The following is a 17857-nucleotide window of genomic DNA, read 5'->3' as shown; positions in this document are numbered from 1 at the left end:
TATTAAAAATTTCCCCCCCCAAACAATTGGGGAGTTTGGGGATTTTGAGCATGAGCCACCCATTTTCCTTGCTCGGCCCTGCAATAAACCTTTCTCTGCTCCAACTCTGATGTTTCAGTGTGTTTGGTGTCACTCTACTTCGGACACATGAACTTGTGATCGGTAACGCTTCTGTTGAATACTAACAGCAGATCTCATCTTAAGGTAATTACTTACTTTATTTATTTATTTATCTATTTTAATTTCTTCTTAGTCTCCTACTAGATTGCATTCATCTTTTGGTCACAACACTACTCTCATTCAAAGGTCTAGGTTAGGTGGGATCCATCTGCTGTGGCCATCATAGCACTTTATAGTTTCCAGATTACAACTGCCTAAACCTTATTGTAACAAAGACCTAACCATCTGTCTTCCATAAGAGTGGAAGCTCCATGTGGGCAGGTCTAGGCAGCATTTCCCATTTGCTCACTTTAGTCTCCCAGCTCAGTGCCCAGCATGCAGCAGGTATTCAATAAATGTTGGGGGGATGTATAGATGAAAGAACATACTAGGTCCCCTTGCTAAAAAGGCTTAGAGTTCTCTAACTAGTGAGAGGTTGAAGACAGCCTTTGGAAAGAGCATTGATCATCCCTATCTTTTGCTTGAGCTAATTGAAAATCAGAGCATCTAAGAGTCTTGCCTATGAAGACTCAGCAGCCCAGGGTTGCCATCTTTCCATCAAAGCAGAATTTCTAAGGGGTGGGTGGGTGGGAAGTACTACTGATTTCACTGCAGCATCACCTCCTCCAGGAAGTCTTTACAAATCCCCTGGGGGACAGTCATTCTCAGTTTCCTCTGGATTCCCAAAGAGTTTATCACTTTTTTATTATTCTATGGTTTTCCCCACAGCCCCGGATTATAACTGGTGGTCTGTCTCCCTTTCTTCTGGACTATGCACTCTCCTGAGCCAAGCTAGAGCAAGCGCCTCTCTGGAGTCACCTGGCACAGGTTTGAATCCGGCTCCACAACTTACTAGCTGTGTGACCGTTTAAAAACTGGGCTTCTCTGGGCTCTCCTCTGGAAAGTGGCTAAGTAATGTCACGGACCTGAAGGGGCTGTGGAGGGACAGAATCTGATCAGGCAGATTAGGTGCTTGGCTTTAATTTTATCAAGCCTCAAGGTTCTGTTTCTCAACAAATCTTTGGTGAGCAGTAGGAATTTGGGGACAGTGTCCAGAACTGGAGTCGGGAGCTTTGACTTCCAGCCCTGAACGGCCGAGTGACCTTGGCCAAATCCTCCTCCCCTCTTCAGGTCGCAGGTCTGGGGTCTGAGCAGAGACGGAGTTTTTCCTGGCGAGGCCCCTCCCGGCTGGTGACATTCTAAGATTCCAGGAGCGAATGAACTTGGCGGGGGCTGGGGGGTGGGGGGGTGGGGTCGGCGGGGAGGGGGGGAGGCGGGACGAGCCCGATTGGGCCCCGCGCGCCACGTGTCCGTCCCGGGAGCCGAGGACTGTTCTCCCGGCCCGCCCCTGCGCTGCGGCTGCTGCTGCTAACGGGCTCTGACCCAGCGAGCTCCGCGTCCGCCTGCTCGTCTGTCCGTCCGCTACAGGAGGCTTCCGCCGCGCGGTGAGTAGGTTGAGGTAGGAGACGGGATCGCTCCAGTGGACCCCCACCCCTTCCGGCGGGCTTCAGGGATGCGGGGGGCGAGCCATAAATGCCCAGTCATCGCTGACCCACGCCTGCCGCCGGCTCCGGGGAGGGGCGCGGGAGGTGGGGGCCGCGGGGACCGGGAACCCGAGGGCGCGGGAACCCGAGTGGGTCGCGGGCAGGGCGCGTCTGCGCAGCATAGTGGAGCAAATCCACTGCCGCAGGCGGGGAAGCGGAGGCGGACGGCGGGCGGGAGGGAAGGGAAGAGAAAGGAGGGGAAGGGAAGGGAGGCGAGGGGAGGCGAGGCGAGGGGAGGGCCGGCTCTGCAGAGGGTGTGGTGGAGGGGCGGGGGGGCACCTGGGCCGGGGCCACGCAAGCTGCTGGCCGTGCTTTGCGGGACTAAAGCGACTCTGAAGGCCCGGGGTTGGAGACAGCTGGACAGGGGACGGACCCGCAGGTAAGGGTGTAGCGGAAGCCGAAGACTGAGGGCAAGAAGAGTCGGACCCTGCGCTGCACCTGAAATGGTGGTCGTTGGGGCAGGGCTCTTTGTGTGCAGGCTGATGGGGGACCGGCTGTCCACACCTCAGGGCCCCAGTGGACCCTCCCGCCCTCTTGGGGCCACTCCTCGCCTCTAAAGGAGACTCCAACTGGGCTCCAGGGGCCTTGTGTTGGGCCAGAGGCCCCACCCTTCTTCCTGCGCCCCCTCAGCCCAGTTTCGGCCTTTCCAAAGCTTGGGGGCTTCAGATGACTCCGCAGATGCGAGCGTGGGCGTGAAATACCTTGAGTCGGAATCCCAGCTCCACCAACAACGTGCAGTGTGACCTTGAATCCGTAGCTTTCCCTGTCTGAGCCTCAGTTTCCTTCCCCAAGTCCAGAGCTGATAAACCCAGCCTCTCAGAGGAAACAATGGCTGTGAAAATTGATTTATCTGTCAGCTGCAAGGAATGATTACAGGTTTGGAAGTCTTGACTACAGGCCTGGGAAGCCTGGCCTACCCAGCTAGGCCGTGCAAGGGGACGGGGTGGGGGTGGGGGTCCTTTGGGAGGATCCACCCTTTGCTTCTTCCCTCCCCCTCCTTTTCTCTAAACTCTGATGGGTCTTCCCCGACAATTCCAAATTTGGACATATGGCTTCTGGGTTTGTAAAATAACTCTGGTTTCCCTGGTCTGCCCTTTTCCCTCACGTCCCCTTCTCCCCTCTACCCAAAGCACACCTTAAATTGCCCGCCCCACTGACCCAAATGGGATATCGTGACCTGCTTAGCCCTCCCTTTGGAGGTGAATGACTGCGCAGCTTCAGCTGCCATGGACCCTGCCCCTCTGGCTGGCAGGCCCTGTGCCATGGCAGAGGGCACTGGCCTAGGGGCCGGTGGAAAGCTGGGTCACAGTTCCAGGAGCCAGGGGTCCTTGGGCAAGCCCCTTCCTTCTCTGTGCTTCAGTTACCATTCTGTGGCGAAGTCTGCTGAACTGGCTGCCCCTTGCAGCGCTGGTGTTCTAGAATTCAACTGTTCTAAGATTTAGGATGGTGGGAGTAGGGTGGGGCAGAGGCCTCTATCCCCCTATGCAGCTGTGACATTCACTCAGACATCTTTCTTTGCCTTCCACTCCTTGTTCCCGAGGCGCGGGCTGCTGGGATACAGAAAATATTTGTGGTTTCTGGGTAAGGGTCACAGCTGTTGCTGGGGCAGACTGTGGATGTGAATGTGCAGAGGAGGGGGCTGTCCCTGGGAAGTCGGGGACCTGGCCTCTTGGGGCTTGTTCCTGGGACAGGGTCGGGGAGCTCTGCAGTGTTGGGTAGCCGCCAGCGTCTGGACCATCTGCACTGCAGCACCCAGAGGGAGCCCTGGGCCACCAGGCTCCAGCCACACCCAGTCCCAGCCTCTGCCCTGCCACTAGCCACCTGGAGCCCTGGGGACACGCCTACCCCTCTGAGCCTTAGTGCCTGCCTCTCTAGAGGGACAAGAGCTGTGCCCAGGGCACCCAGCTGGTAAAATGGGTTGGAGTTGCCTGGCTTTTCTTCATGGCCATTCTAGAATTTTCCAGGGAGGTCCAGTAGTGTCACCAGCCTCACCCCACCCAACCCCTCTAAGATGCTTCCTGGGTGGGGACAAAGCACAGGATGTGGTCTTTACCCTGATTTTCGAGCAAGCATGTCTGTCTACCTCCCTCTCAAAAGAGGAGAGGAAGTCTTGGGTGAGGATGCCTTTATTCATCCTTTTAAACTTCTTGGTTTGGAATCCAGCCATATTCCCCTTCCTCCTGGGCTTGAGAACCCTCCCCACTCACCCCACCCCCAGACTAGCTAAGGAGGAGTGCCTGTCCTTGGCTTCTCGGAGCCTCAGATCCCCCGCCTGTAAAATGAGGATGAGGTCGATAGCCCCCTCATGAGATTATAAGATGGGAGATGTGAAAAAGTGCCTTGTAAACTGTAGAGTGCCCTGCCCAGAGAATCGAGTGCTCTGTGGTGTGGTGCCCCAGAAGGGTGTAGTGCTTGAGAAAGCAGGTGGTCCGAGCCTCAGGTTCCTCATCTGCAAAATGGGTGTCCTCGTAAATAATAGTAAAACAGTCATTTTTATTATTTATTGAGCGCTTCTAACTCACCAGGCCTTGGCTGAACCCTATGTTAGATGCTGTCACCACGCCCGTTTTGCAGATGTGGAAACTCAGCCCTCAAAAGTTTAGGATAGAAAGAATATTAACACTTACCTAGGGCGTCCTGTGTGCCAGGGCGTCTTCTGAGCACTAGATATGTCTTAATTCTTTTCACGCTCACCACAACTCTTCTGAGGTGAGCATAATTTTTATCCCCCATTTTACATTTGAGGTTAAGTGTGTGCCCAAGGCCACACAGCTCCTAAATAACAGGTCAGGCTCTGATCTCAGGCAGTCTGGCTCCTGCCTCTGTACTGGGAGACACTGTGCTTTGCTATCTCTCACAAAAGTGACCTGAGCATTCCAACCCAGGCCAGTCCAACTCCAAACCTGGGGCCCCTGGACCATATCCTGGGGCCTTATCCTGCCTGAGGATCAATGATTCTGGGTCAGGAGAGGGAAAGACTCTGCTCTCTAAGAAACCCTAGTGCTGTGAGCTGGGGGGTGTGCCCGGGCACAGGGCCAGGAATGGCATTTACTCTGGCTTCATTAAAGGCAGGTCCTGGAGGGCGGAGGGGCTGGTCTTTGGTGTCTCCCTGCAGACTGGGGGAGGAGCCATCAGGAAAGGGGAAAGGGAAGGATCTAGATTTTGTAGGCCAGGGGCCTCCAAAGGGGGGTACATACAACCTGGGAGGCACTAAGATGATTTTCTGGGATGCTGGAAGAAACTTAGACTTCTTATTATATATGCTTTTAATCTTATGCTTAAAAATGTATATGTTTGTTTATCATGATCTTTTTTTTTCCTTAGTTACTGGCGGTGTATAGGATCAAAAAAATTTGCAGATCACTGCACAAAAATTTGTCAGCTTCGTGGGGTGGGAGATTCGTCTGTCTCATTGTCTGTTCTACCCCCACCTCCTGCCAATGGGCATGCAGGAGGCCCTCAATAAATAGGTTTTGAAAAGTGAGCCTCTGCTTAATCACTAGCTTTCTTTATGAGCTGGGCAAGTTACTTAACCCCTCAAGTTATTTCCTCTCCTGGCTGTTTAATGAGTCTGAAAACCAGTAGGCAAGGTGATTCCTTTTTATTCTATGATTTTTCAAGGGAGTCACTAAAGAAAGCCTGAAAACCACTCAGTACCTTTCACTCAACAATGCTTATGAACCACACTTAGTAGTAAGGGTACATTAAGGAAGCATATACAGTAATTTTAAAGAAAAGGTAAAATCATGCCTCAGATATAAAAATGATCATGTGCGAAAGATTTTATTCTACTCAATAATCAGTGACTGGACCAGGCAGATGTTAGAACCAGCTCAGAAGAGAATCAGCAGATGCCTTTATATTGAAAGGAATGTACAAATGGAGGCAAACTTGTTTTTCCACCAGAGGTGGGGGAAGGGAAGGGAAGTCCACTGAACCTTTATCAGATGGGACAGAATGAGCATGTCTCTAAGAATTATCGTGCATTTTTACAGATTTTTTTTTCTTCTCACAATACCTTGGAGACAAGCAGCCTCCATCTCATTGAGGAATGATAAATCCACAACGGTTGACCCAAGCCACTCACGAGTAGATGGTTTTACAGTCACACTGTGGTTCAGAGGTGGGAGAAATCCCTCCTGGCTTCCTAGAAAAGTTAGCAGAATCACCTAGGAAAGTTTTCAAAAATTACCAAAGCCCAGGCTTCATCCCTGGCCTGTTGAATCTCTGGGGGTGGCCTTATGTGTTGGTAAGTTCGAAAAACTCCCCAGGTGGTATTAATAAAGCCAGAATTGAAAAAGCACTGGTTTTGTTGCTAGAAGGCTGGTTAGAAAATGCCAGTGGAAGAGATTCCTGGTTTAGGGGGAGAGGGTGTGGTAGTGGGTGAAGAGGTGGAAGGCGAAGGCAGACAAATCAGGACGGGTGTCAGCGGCCATGAGTGCGGAGCTCAGAGGGCCTGCATCGAAGGGGGGCGTTGGAGATGAGTGGGCAGAGTCCCTCCGGCACTCCTGGGGCGCAGGGGTCTGGGTGATTGTTTTTTGCGTGATCTTCCAGGTTATAAAATTTTTCTCAATTTGCCCTTACCCTCCACACCTGATCTCACCCCCTAATACTCAACATCTCCTCTCTCCTCTCAGAAGTACGCTCTGTTCCACCAAAGCCCACAGGCTACGTCTTGAGAACAGAAATGCTTTTTCTTATGCCGGTGTTTCTTCTCCCCTCTTTCTTCTCCTTCCTCTGCCTCATTCTATCGAGTCCAAACTTTTTTTTTTTTTTGGTTGCGGCAGGCGGGCTCCTTAGTTGCATCATGTGAACTCTTAGTTGCGGCATGCATGTGGGATCTAGTTCCCTGACCAGGGATCGAACCCGGGCCCCCTGCATTGGGAGTGCGGAGTCTTAACCCCTGTACCACCAGGGAAGTCCCAAGTCCAAACTCTTGATTGTGTACTTGTATCAGCCCTAATACGCATCTTTAACTTTATGTATGTATAGCGAACATCAACAATGGAACATGAAAGGGCAAGATCAATTTAGAAAGTTGTAATCTTCTCATTCTGCACCCCAATGGATCACTGTGCCCAGTACCCCACTTTGGAGACCACTGCTCTAATAACGGTGATTGTGATAACAGAAGCTACCACTTATTAAACATCTACTCTGAACCTGACCATGCTAAGTATTTTACCTGCCTTACTTCATTGAATTTTCACAAAAACCTTATGAGATTATCATTTCTGAGATGAAGAAACCGAGTCAGAGAGAAATGATGTAACTCCCCCAAGGTCATGAGCAGTCAGGATTTGAACTCAGGCCATGACTACAAAGCCCACATTCTTTATTACAATGCCACCCTGCCTCCTTTGTAAATGTTTGGGACTTCATATGCATCTTGTAGATGTGGGAATTGAGATTCATATTTAGGTAACTTACAAAATTACTAATTGGTGGGGAGCAGAGCTGTGACTCAGTCCTTCTGCAGGACTTGGACAAGACCTTCTGTCTGGCTCTCGGTTTCCCCAATGCTATAGTTAGGCAGTGGTGGTTGAGCCAGCCCTGGTATTCTCTACCCCAGGGTGTTCCTTCTGGAGCGAGTCCTGATTGCTTGCAGCCTAAAGGACTGAGGCAGGAGGTGGCCACAGCAGCACAAGGCCACCATCAGCTCTATCGTTGAATGGGTTTCTGGAAAATGGGTTTCTGGAATGATCTTCCATGATGAGCCTTCATGGAAATCCAGGTCCAAAGAGATTCAGGGTTCCTGAGAGGAGAGAGGCACTGGTGTATAGTGGCCATACCTGCCAGTCTTGAGAAGCTATTTCAACCAAGATGGTGAAACTTGCCTATTGGGGGTGGGGTGGGGATAGAGAGGAGTCCTGTGGCCTTGGGGGAGAACTCTCCTAGGACTGTTATTCTGAGATTTTGCTGTGAAAATCCCTGGTTGATACCTACAAAAGCCTCTCACATCCACTCTGGCTTTTCCCAAGGAGGGAGTGATATTATCCACATTGTGCAGATGAAGAAACTGAGGTCTAGAGAGACAACCTGGCTTGTCTGTGGTTACAGAGGGGCAGGCTGGGAACCAGAACCTGGGTCTTTTCCTTCGGCCTCTTCCTAACGTCCCAGCGTGTTATTACCCGGGGGTGGGATGCAGGGATGTGAGCCATTGTCTGGGCCTGGCAAGTCACTTATCCTCCCTGAGATGCCTTTACTTCATCTAGAAAGTGAGGGGCTTGGAAGTAATTGTTAAGGGCCCTCTGGGGTTCTGAAACATTGGATATAAAACATTTATTCAGGCAACCTGGGAAGTGTGGTCTGGGTCGCCCTGGGAGGGATCAGAGCCCCTCGTAAAGCCAGGGTAGATGGCGCCTCTGTGATTAGCTCCAGAGCTTCCCTGAAACCTCAGAGGAGGGGCTGTGGGAGCCTGGCCCCCCTGAACTGCAATCAGAACATCTAGTTCTGGAAGTTTGCTTTCCATGTATACACAAGACGTGCACTCACAAGAGGCACATATAAACTGCTCTCAGAGCTGAGAGTATTTTCCCAAAGACTTGGAGGCTCCTCCTCTGAGCCGTCCAGATGGGCCTGGGCTGCCGCCAGCAGCTGAAGTTTCCAGCAACAAGGCCAAAGGAAAATGCTTCGAGGCTGGAGGTGCAGGTGACGGGCCTCAGCTGACTTCCTGGGCCTCATGCAGTCCCTTTTTCTCTGCCGGCCCTGGAGCTCCCTCCAAACCTATGTTCTCCCTGCTGTGTCACATGTATTTTGCCCATACCATCCCCCAGACCTGGGGAAACCCAGAGCTGGCTCCTGGCCAGACCCTAGGGTAGATGTGGGTTCCTGCTCCCCCTCGGGGGAGTTTCTATTTCCTGAGGAGAGCTCAAGTTTGTACCAAAGGGCCCCTGGTTGTCAGGGAAACAGCAGGGTTTCCTCAAGCTCTGCTGTCAGCTCGCTGCGGTTACAGGCAGATCACTGCCCTCTGCTCTTCACTCCCAAGCCCATCATCTCACATCTGTCTGCTGACTGTAGTTTGGGGGACTTGTATTCAGGCAGTGGGGACACATGGGTAAACATGACAAAGCCCTGTCCTCAGAATGTCCCCCTAGCACACTGAATGCCACCATTTACGTCTCTGGCCTGGCCTTGACATAAGTTGGGTCTCATCCTCCAACTCTCCAAGGCAGAAAGGGGAAAGCCCCAGTTCTGTACTTAAGATAAGCTTGAATTCAGAGATGAGCAACGTGCCCAAGGTCACATAGCTGGTAAGGGACAAAACAGACTTGAATCCAGGTCTGTCTGTCTGACTCCAAACCTGTGTTCTCCCTGCTGTGTCACATGTCTCCTGTGGCCCCAGAGTGAGAGAGCAGGATTATGGGCTGAGATCAGGGGCTGATTTCCCCTCAGTGTTGTTCTTGTTTTTTTTTTTTTTTTGGCGGGGTGGGGTGGCGTAGGGGTGATGGTATGTGAAGAACTGGAAAACACTGAGGTTACGCATCTCCTTTGTTTCTACCCTCTGTTCTGGTTCAGTTCCTTGTAGCTCTTACTGGATATAAGTCTGATAGAGTTTGTTATTTTTACTTTAAAAAAGTAATACGTAGACATGGTTTAAAAAGATCAAACCGTGCAGTCCTGACTACACTGGACAGCACTGGTCCTTCTTTCTCCTCACATCCCAAGAAGATTGTGGCTCTTCCATCTCTGCCCTCCTGCAGAGAGTGCTCAGTAGCTCCCCCGCTCCCCCTTCTCTAACCCCTTTCCAAAGCAGCAATGTCCCTTTTTACCTTTCTTTTTAGATAAGATATCTTTGTTTCTTATTCCTTCACTGCAGACCCTGTGTCCTGACACCCCTTTCAGTGAGGTCGTGTGTCCTGTTTGTTCAGTTGCCCACCCTCACCCATGACCTGTCCCATCAGAGAAAAACCCAAGTCTTTACAGTGGCCTTAGGCACTGGTCCCTTGATGCCACGTCTTACCAGTGTCCCCACCCCACTCCCTGCCGCTGTATCAGCCACACTGACCTCACTGCCTTCAGGTAGCCATGTGGTTCATGAGGCCTCTGGCCACTCCACCTGAGATCACACCCCTTGTCACTCTCTCCCAACCAAGCTTCATCTTTTCTCCTTAGTTTTTATCATATGTTTGTTATCCTTCCCCATTATAGAGGAAGCTCCAGCAAAGCACATGTTTTAGAAAGTCTCTTTTATTTACTGGTATATCCTCAGTGCCCAGAGCAGTGCCTTATAGGAGTAGATGCTAAAGAAACCATAGCCCGTCAGATATTTGCAACAGGTGACCCAGAGCCCCTTGAGGGTGCCCATCTACAGACTGTTAAGCCCCGAATTCTGGAACTGTTCTTGGTGACTTGGAAAGAGAGCATGCATGGTGCAGATGGCATGGACCCTGGGATCTAGACTTTGTTGAATTCAGGGTCTTTTTTTTTGGCGGTACGCAGGCCTCTCACTGTTGTGGCCTCTCCCGCTGCGGAGCACAGGCTCCGGACGCGCAGGCTCAGCGGCCATGGCTCACGGGCCCAGCCGCTCCACGGCATGTGGGATCTTCCTGGACCGGGGCATGAACCCGTGTCCCCTGCATCGGCAGGCGGACTCTCAACCACTACGCTACCAGGGAAGCCCCAGGGTCTCTTTTTAATTTAAGTATAGTTGATTTACAATGTTGTGTTAGTTTCAGGTGTACAGCAGAGTGATTCAGCTTTTTCAGATTCTTTTCCATTTTATGTTATCACAAGATATTGAATATAATTCCCTGTGCTATGCAGTAGGTCCTTGTTTATTTCATATATAGTGAATTCAGTTTTAAGATGTATGATCTTGGGCAAATTATTTAACCTCCCTGAACCCCCATCCTCAGTTTCCTCCTCTATAAAAAAGGGGAATTTGACTCCAGGAAGGATGGCTTTGAGGATTAAGTGAGACAGCATCTGGGAAAGTGCCCTGCGTGGCCTGGAGGTGTCGTGCTGGTTAGTGGTCGTGCCCTTTCCCTCTTTCAAGTTCTCCTGGTTCCAAGAGTCTTTCCCATCCTGCTGTGAGCATCTGGACACTGGCTAGTCCATCCATTATCCTCCAAAAACTGCACCTGGCCCTGAGCTGGGTCTTTGGGTGTGATTTAACCTGAAGGGCTGGAGGCAGCTGGAAAACAGCTGCGGGAGCACACTCTCCCTTGAAGGGAATGAGGCTGAGGAAATTTAGGGGAAAGAATGGACGGAATCAGAGTGCAGAGGAATCTCATGGCAATTCTTTTTTCTCCACAGTGTTGTCTGCTGCAGAACTCGAGACCATGGCCAAGCTAGCACAGGTAAGGAGGCTTTCCCCTCCTATAGTCCTTCCCCTGGGCCTGGGCTTCTCACTGTGCCTGCAGCACAGATCCCTGGTACCTTCAGTTACAAAAGAGCTGGAGAGGTTCTCAGGCTTTGCTTGCTCCTATTATATAAGTCACAGCTCTTTCAGATGCAAGTGACCGATGACAACACACAACATCCTAAGCAGAAAGGAGGTGTATTGGCTCACATGACTGAGAAGCCCAGGGCTTCAGGTCTGGCTGGATCCAGGGGCCCATGTGATATTGTCAGGATCCTGCCTCCGTGAACTGGGCCTCCTCTGGGTGGCTTCATTCTTGGACACATTCTTCCTTAATTATTCATACTAGCCATCAGCAGCAGCTCTAGGCTTCCATTCTGCTTCCTGGGCAGCGTGCAGGATACAACATAATTTATACCAAACGATTCCAGGGAAAGTCTTGGGTTTGGTTTTCATTGGCTGGGCCTGGGTAACTTGGATCCAGGTGGTAGAGCTGGTCCCACCTGAACTGCCTGGCCCAAGAGTGGTTCCCCCAGGAAGGGAGATGGATACTGGATAGGCAAAAGCATTAGAGAGGGTCCTCTCTGCTCTGGAGGTGGATTTGGGTCCTCTCTGTCACATGCATTTGGGATTAAGTTTCCCTGGCTTGGGAGACACCAGTCTTTCATGCTGTCTGAGCGCTTTGCTGGGCTGTGGAATTTGAGGTGTATCAAAGCTTTTACTCCTGTGTGTGGCCAGGATTAGGTTCCGTCCTTGGTCAGAGCTAGGTGTTGCTCTGGGCCAGGGTTTGCCCTGTTGGCTGGCCTTAGAGAAAAAGACGTGGTCACTGCAACAGTGGGGTTGAAAAGGGAGAATAAAACAAAGGGACCCCTGACTTGGCCCCTTTGGTCCCTCATGTCAATCGTAGAGCTATTGCCCACAGACATAATACAGGAGCTGTGTGATCTTGGGTGAGTTCTTTACCTTCTCTGTGGCCCCAGTTTCCATTAGGAGGTGATTGAGCTCAGTGATAGCTAAACTTTGTCCCCATCTTCATGACTTGCCACCCAATGAACAAGGGCCTTAAGGAAGTCTATTCACAATTTTTGAAGAGCACAGTGTGTTATATGATGTAGGATCAGTACTCAAAAAAGACTTAGCCGTGGCCTCCCTGTCGGCCTCTGAGGAGCACACTTTGCACAAGTGGCCTCTCTGACCAGGAGAGAGTGCTAGTGGTTATAGACAAAGATCCAAGGCGTAGTTGTTGTTGCTACCCATTTCCCTTGAGTAATCATCCCAGAGCTACTTCCTGAGAGGCATTCGAATTGCAGGGTTCTGGATGACCCAAGTGGACAGATCAGGTCCTGGGAGACCAGGGTGGCCAGGACCTAGGGCACATATCTTTGGACTCCTGCACCAGTGCTCCCAGACCCTGCTGTCTGCCTAGCTGACCTGTGCTTTCTTGTCGCCACGGACCAGCAGCCACAGACATCCTACAAGCAAGAGTCCTAGGATGGCAGAGCCTTAGGGCGTCCCTTATCCTATGGGATGCGTTGGAGCCCCCATGCACAGTGCTAATGCTCTAGTGGGAGCAGTAAAGGAGCTCTGGGGGCACGCAGGTTAAGGAAATAGGAAAAGTTGCCTGGAGAGAGCTACTTGAGGAAGAGCAAGGGAGCTGAGAGTGCTTTAGGTAGAGGGGATGCTGGAACAGAGGGGCAGAGGGGAGAGAACATGTGTGCAGGTCAGTAAAAGCAATTTGGATGCTTGGAGTGCAAGGGTCGGGGGAAAGAAGAAGGTGGCTGAAGACAATACAGGTCTTCCTTGACCTGCAGTGGGGTTACCTCCCAGTAAACCCATGGTTAGTTGAAAACATCATGCGTTGAAAATGCATTTAATCCACTGACCCCACTGACCATCAGAGCTTAGCCTCATCTACCTTAACTGTGCTCAGAACTCTTACAGGAGCCTACTGTTGGGCTAAGTCATCTAACACACAGCCTATTTCATACTAAAGTGTTGATTATCTCATGTAATGTATTGAATACGGTACTTAACGTGAAAGCCAGAATGGTTGGGTACAGAATCGCCGTCGGTGTATTCGATGACCACCCTCGTGGTCGCGTGGCTGCCTGGGAGCTGCGGCTTGCCCCTGCTGCCCAGCATCGTGAGAGAGGACCCTACAGCATATCGCAAGCCCAGGAGAAGATCAAAATGTACAATTCGAAATACAGTTTCTACTGAAAGTGTATCACTTTTCGAATAATCGAAGTTGGATCAGTCGGGTACTGCCTGTGCTAGGGAAGAGTGAGAAAGGTCTTCCTTCCACTGAGCTGAAGTTTGTGTCTAATGCTCCCAATTATTAGCTCCCCAACTCTGCTCCTGTGCACCCCTTCCCAACACACACATGCGTGCACACACGTGTACACACACACACAGGCACAGAACAAGCCACTCCCTCTTTTCTCTGGTCCAGGCCGCCCCCAGTTACTTCTACTGTGATCTCCGTGTCAGTTCTCCCTCTCTCCTTCCAGAAGGGGGGACCCTGAGGCCCAAAGTCATAAAGAAATAGTGTGGTGTCATAGAAAGGCCCAGAGGCATGGCTCTGTGGCCTTCATTTCACAGGGATGTTCTGGGTTTGACATGAAGGTGAGCATCAGAACGCTTAGGGGACAGGGCGAGAGTGGCAGGTGTTGGTGGGGAGGCCTGGGTCGGGCCTGCTCCAGGTGGAGTCCTGGTTGGGCAGCCACCTCTCTGACTCATGTGGCTTAGGTTCCCGAGCGGCCTCAGGACTCCTGCTCTAGCAGCAGCCTGGGTGGAGCCTGGGGTCCAGGCTGCTCACCAGCTGGCACTGGGGCCTGCTGAATATTTCAGGGTAGAAAGTCCTTTCTCCTCTTCTCTCCCCTCCCCTCGCCGGTACTTGAGGCCAGGAACCTGTGTGCCAGAGGAGTGGCAGGCGGTCAGGGTGAGGTGGAGAAGTGGGGACAGCTGTGCAGGTGGCACTGGGAGATGTAAATTCACCAGGTTGGTGTGAGAATGACCAATGATGGGAAACCTGGGTGATTTGAAGGACTGTCCCTGCGTCTCTAAATGTGACCAGTGCTGGGGCCCCCCTGCGCCGCCCTCTCCCCGTGGCTGTGATCCTGCAGGGTGCTGGGATAACTAGTCTGACGGGCTACTTACTATTGTTGTGCAAAGAGCCACATGGGAGAGAGACCGACTTGCAGCTGGCCAAGCCCGCCTCTAAGGGGAGCGTTTTCTCCTGTTGCGGACGCACAGGCTCAGCGGCCATGGCTCACGGGCCCAGCCGCTCCGCGGCATATGGGATCTTCCCGGACCGGGGCACGAACCCGTGTCCCCTGCATCGGCAGGCGGACTCTCAACCACTGCGCCACCAGGGAAGCCCTAAGGGAGCGTTTTGATCAGGACTTGTGTCAGCAGTTGGACTTCCTGTTCTCCAGCATGGCATGGCCTCATCTTTCAGCTGCAGCCTCTGCCCCAAATGCTGCCTCAACCACTGCACTGGGTGAGGAGGGAAGAGGGGGGAGCAGAAGCAGGAGAGAAGGCGTCAGCTTACTGCTGGGACCTCTTCCCTTCTTCCTGGCTCCGCTTCCATCCTTCCCCTCTCCTCCTCCCTCCCTCCTGCCCACTTACAATCCCACGATCTTGGCAACTTTGGGCATCCGCAAGAGCCCTGAAGAATCTGGGCTTGCTTTCCTGACTGTTCTTGTATGCTCTTGGCGCCAGGCCTTTGCCATGCTGTTTCTCTGTATGAAGCCTTTTCCTTCCCTCCCCTACCCCTTGGGCCAGCTGTTGCTCATCCTTTAGGGCTCAGCTTAGCCTTCTCCTCCAGGAAGTCTTCTTTGATTGCTCAGGGTATGTTCACAGTCCTGTGTCTGCCCGTACACCTATCCACCTAGGAAACAAATGGTGCCTAGTTGTGGCAAGCCTTGAGCTAGCTGCTGGGAATACATCAAGACAGATACGCGTGGAGCTTTCTAAAGGGAGTATCTCTTTTCTGGTCTGGGTATCTGGCGTGTGTCACTCTTTCTTTCTCTGCCCAGCGGTGTGATCAGGTTGCAGGGGATTCACAGGTGGCAGGAAGAGGGCCGTTTCCCTTTCTGGTCATCCTCCCTGCCAGAACTTTAAATAGCAACCCTGCACCCACGCATGCATACCTTGGAGGAGCCAGCAACGGCTGACATAAACCAACAGAGCGTTCAAATGCCAGGCTGGGTCCTGCAGTGCAGGTGCCGGGAGACGCAGGAGGTGGTCGGAGGCTCATTTGCTGCCGTGCACTTCTTACTGCTCTAGGCACAGTTATGCGAGCCACCCTGCCCCTCCCATGCAGCCTGTCCTGGTTCCCTCATGCACCTGGAATTGCCCTCCACTGTTTTCCCAAGTCGCTTTGCCTCTGTCGTGGGGTATTTATTACGAGCTCTATGCTAATTTGTGTTCTAGTCTCTCTCCTCCACTGGGTCAGAAGCTCATGAAAGTCAGGCTCGGGTCTTCTTTCTCCCTGAATCTTCGGCCCCTCACATCGGACCTGGCACAGGCTAAGTGCCCTGTCACTGCACTGTGTGCTTAGTGCCCTGGGCTCTGGTATCCACGGCTATCCCAGCTCTCGCTGCTCTCCGGGGCCCCATGGCTGACCCATATCTGACTTCTCTGTGAACCAGCCCATTGTGCATTCAGCTTCGATGTCTAAGATTCTCTGGCTCTGCCTCTCCCCGCCTTTGTCCCAAGGACCCAGCCAGCTTGTCCTCAGATGCCAGTTCATGGCTCAGTTTACTGGGCCCAGAAGAGCAGCACCTCATCTGGGTGTTGATTCTGAGGGTGGCTCTGGGCCCCCCACCCTGGGCCAGGACCCCACCCTCAGAAGCTGGCAGCTGCAAGGTTTCTGGAGCTAGAGAGCAAAGAGGAACTGGAGAGAGATGTGGGTTCTGTGTGACCCCAGCAAGTGTTCCCTTTGTGGGGCTTGGTTTCTTTGTTTCCATGATAGAGATCATCTGAAGCGCTTCTACAAGACACTAAAAAAATCACACTCGTGGAGGTGAAAGGGCTTTGTACATAGACATATATGGAGCTCTGGTTATTTTTGCAGGAATCATTCCCACCCCCTGCACTCAGTCTGGGTTTTATCTCTCCCGGCTCCTGGGAAAGTGGTGCAGAGCCGGGGGCTTGGCCGAGCGCTCCTCCCGTGGGGAAATGGTACCACCCTTGGGGCAGGCGGTGGCAGGAGGTACAGGGAGAGTCCTCTGTACCCTTGCCCGGGCTTTCTGTAGCCAGCGCTCCATTTTAGGGGCAGGGAGCTCAGCCACGCTCCAGGTGAGCGACGACGGTGTCTGGGGTAGGACAGTGCAGGTGGGGATAGAGAGAAGTGGGCAGATTCCATCTCACCACGTCCCGGGTCTCTTCAGAGAACTGTGAAAATACACCCCTGGGTCTTGCCGTGGCCATTACGGAGGCTGAGTTTTGGGATTTGTAACCAATATCTGATCATTTTAGGGACAGCGGGGACCTGTATCCTGTGGCCAGGGCTGGGAACCCCGTTCAGGGCCAGCACCTCACCCTCTGCTCTTCTCTCCACAGGGCGCCAGGTACCGCGGCTCCATTCACGACTTCCCCGACTTTGACCCCAGCCAGGATGCTGAGACTCTGTACAACGCCATGAAGGGCTTCGGTGGGTGCTCGGCCCCCAGGAGTGGGGCCCTCAGGAAGAGAAGCGGGATTCAACTGGGCTTGAGGGTGTCCCCATACCAAAAGGATAGCCCTTTTGGTGGGCGGTGGGGTGGGATGGTGAGATGTCCTCGGTCATTCTTTGGTCTCCTCTCTTTATTATTATAATTTTATAATGAACTATTCGAATAAAAAGATCTAAAGAGTAGGAGAAACTTTACCCATAGACCTGCCGGCCAACTTGAGAAATAGCACTTACTTCCTCCTATAGTTGAAACCTCCATGGTGGGTCGCCCTCCTGATAGCATTACTCTGTCTTTTCTTTTGGGGGTAAGCACTACCCTGAATTTGCTGCTTATTCTCTTTTCTTTTCCCTATCACTGAAATAACCCTGTCCTGGGCGTTAGGACACCTGGGTTTTTCTAAGCCAGGCTCATTAGAAGACCTTGGGTGAGTTGTTGCTCCTTTCTGGGCCTCAGTTTCCTTATCCGTGTGATGAGCTAGATCACGGGCCCTCTGAGCTCAGATACTCCATGTGCTAGGATCTCTCTCAGTGGTGGCTTGTCAGGTCCCCATAGATTCCCCCCTCCAACGTCACTGCCTCACGTGAGCAGAAGGCTGATGCTGAGGACTTGCAGGGAACAGCCCTGGTGGGCTTCCTGGAGGCAGGTTGGGGTAGGGTGACGGGTGCCTCCCCTCTTCTAGGCAGTGACAAGGAGGCCATACTGGAGCTGATTACTTCCCGGAGCAACAGGCAGAGGCAGGAGATCTGCCAGAACTACAAGTCCCTCTATGGCAAGGTAACCATGGCAACCAGAGGGCGGGTGGGATGGGGGTGGTGGTGAATGATTTCATTCACCTGTGTGTTCAGGGCCTTTTCTGAGTATTTTACTCCAGGTCAGCCTCTGTGCTGGCACTTCCGCCCTCCTTTTTTCTTTTGGCTGTGTTGCGTCTTTGTTGCTGTGCGCGGGCTACTCTTCATCGCGGTGCGTGGGCGTCTCATTGCAGTGGCTTCTTGTTGCGGAGCAAGGGCTTAGGTAGTTGCGGGCGCGTGGGCTCAGTAGTTGTGGCGCACGGGCTCTAGAGCGCAGGCTCAGTAGTTGTGGCGCTTAGTTGCTCCGTGGCAGGTGGGATCTTCCCGGACCAGGGATCAAACTTGTGTCCCCTGCATTGGCAGGCAGATTCTCAACCACTG

General features: G+C 52.3%; 1 protein-coding gene across 2 annotated transcripts in view; it reads left to right on the top strand.

Moving 5' to 3' along the window:
* Positions 1-1482: 1482 nt before the first annotated feature.
* The window catches only part of ANXA6 (annexin A6), a 52404-nt gene continuing 36029 nt past the window's right edge, over positions 1483-17857 (top strand). For both annotated transcript variants that reach the window (XM_082651228.1, XM_082651227.1), the window contains exons 1-4: positions 1483-1604; positions 10962-11005; positions 16576-16666; positions 17368-17462. In XM_082651228.1, coding sequence (XP_082507354.1) covers positions 10988-11005; positions 16576-16666; positions 17368-17462 — 204 coding nt within the window. In that variant the 5' untranslated portion in view covers positions 1483-1604; positions 10962-10987. The remainder of the gene's footprint in view (positions 1605-10961; positions 11006-16575; positions 16667-17367; positions 17463-17857) is intronic.

Source organism: Grampus griseus, assembly GCF_964374135.1.
Source record: "Grampus griseus genome assembly, chromosome: 3".
Lineage (NCBI taxonomy): Eukaryota > Metazoa > Chordata > Mammalia > Artiodactyla > Delphinidae > Grampus > Grampus griseus.
Note: the sequence above shows the minus strand (reverse complement) of the source record. Positions and strands in the feature narration are given on the sequence as shown.